The 402-nt window shown below is 57.5% G+C and overlaps 1 protein-coding gene across 1 annotated transcript in view; it reads right to left on the bottom strand.

The window, feature by feature from the left end:
- The window catches only part of EMH_0087830 (uncharacterized protein), a gene marked incomplete at both ends in the record, with an annotated part of 2750 nt that extends 2407 nt beyond the window's left edge, over positions 1-343 (bottom strand). The window contains one exon of the mRNA XM_013501213.1: positions 117-343. Within this exon, the coding sequence (XP_013356667.1) occupies positions 117-343 (227 nt within the window). The remainder of the gene's footprint in view (positions 1-116) is intronic.
- Between the last annotated feature and the right edge of the window lie 59 nt (positions 344-402).

Below are 402 nucleotides of genomic sequence, written 5' to 3'. Positions count from 1 at the left end.
TACGTCCCGTACCCGTGATAGGGAGTGTGGTTTAGGGTTTATACACTTAAAAATTAGGGTTTAGGGTTTAGGGGTTTAGGGTTTAGGGTTTAGATGTTTGTGCATGCCCAGCTCACTTCAATACAAACTGCAAAAAAAGTTCATCTGAACTCAGCCTTTCATCCCCTGCAGGGCACACCCCGCCAGCACCGGGGGCCCCCCCCTCCTGGGGGCCCCTTGGGAGGGCCCCTTCTTTGAGGAAGAGCAGCAGCAGGTGTTTCAGAGGTACCCCTTTGTCTGTGCCCCATACGCGCTGAGACGTCCCCTGCACTGTCTCCTCGGGGGCCCCCCCGGGGGCCCCCATGCTGTCTCCTTCTGTTTCCTCTTCCCCCACCCCCGCCACATGGACTTCCACTTCGTCGT

The sequence above is a fragment of the Eimeria mitis genome, genomic scaffold (genome assembly GCF_000499745.2).
Source record: "Eimeria mitis Houghton genomic scaffold, Emh_scaff6502, whole genome shotgun sequence".
Taxonomy (NCBI): domain Eukaryota; phylum Apicomplexa; class Conoidasida; order Eucoccidiorida; family Eimeriidae; genus Eimeria; species Eimeria mitis.
Note: the sequence above shows the minus strand (reverse complement) of the source record. Positions and strands in the feature narration are given on the sequence as shown.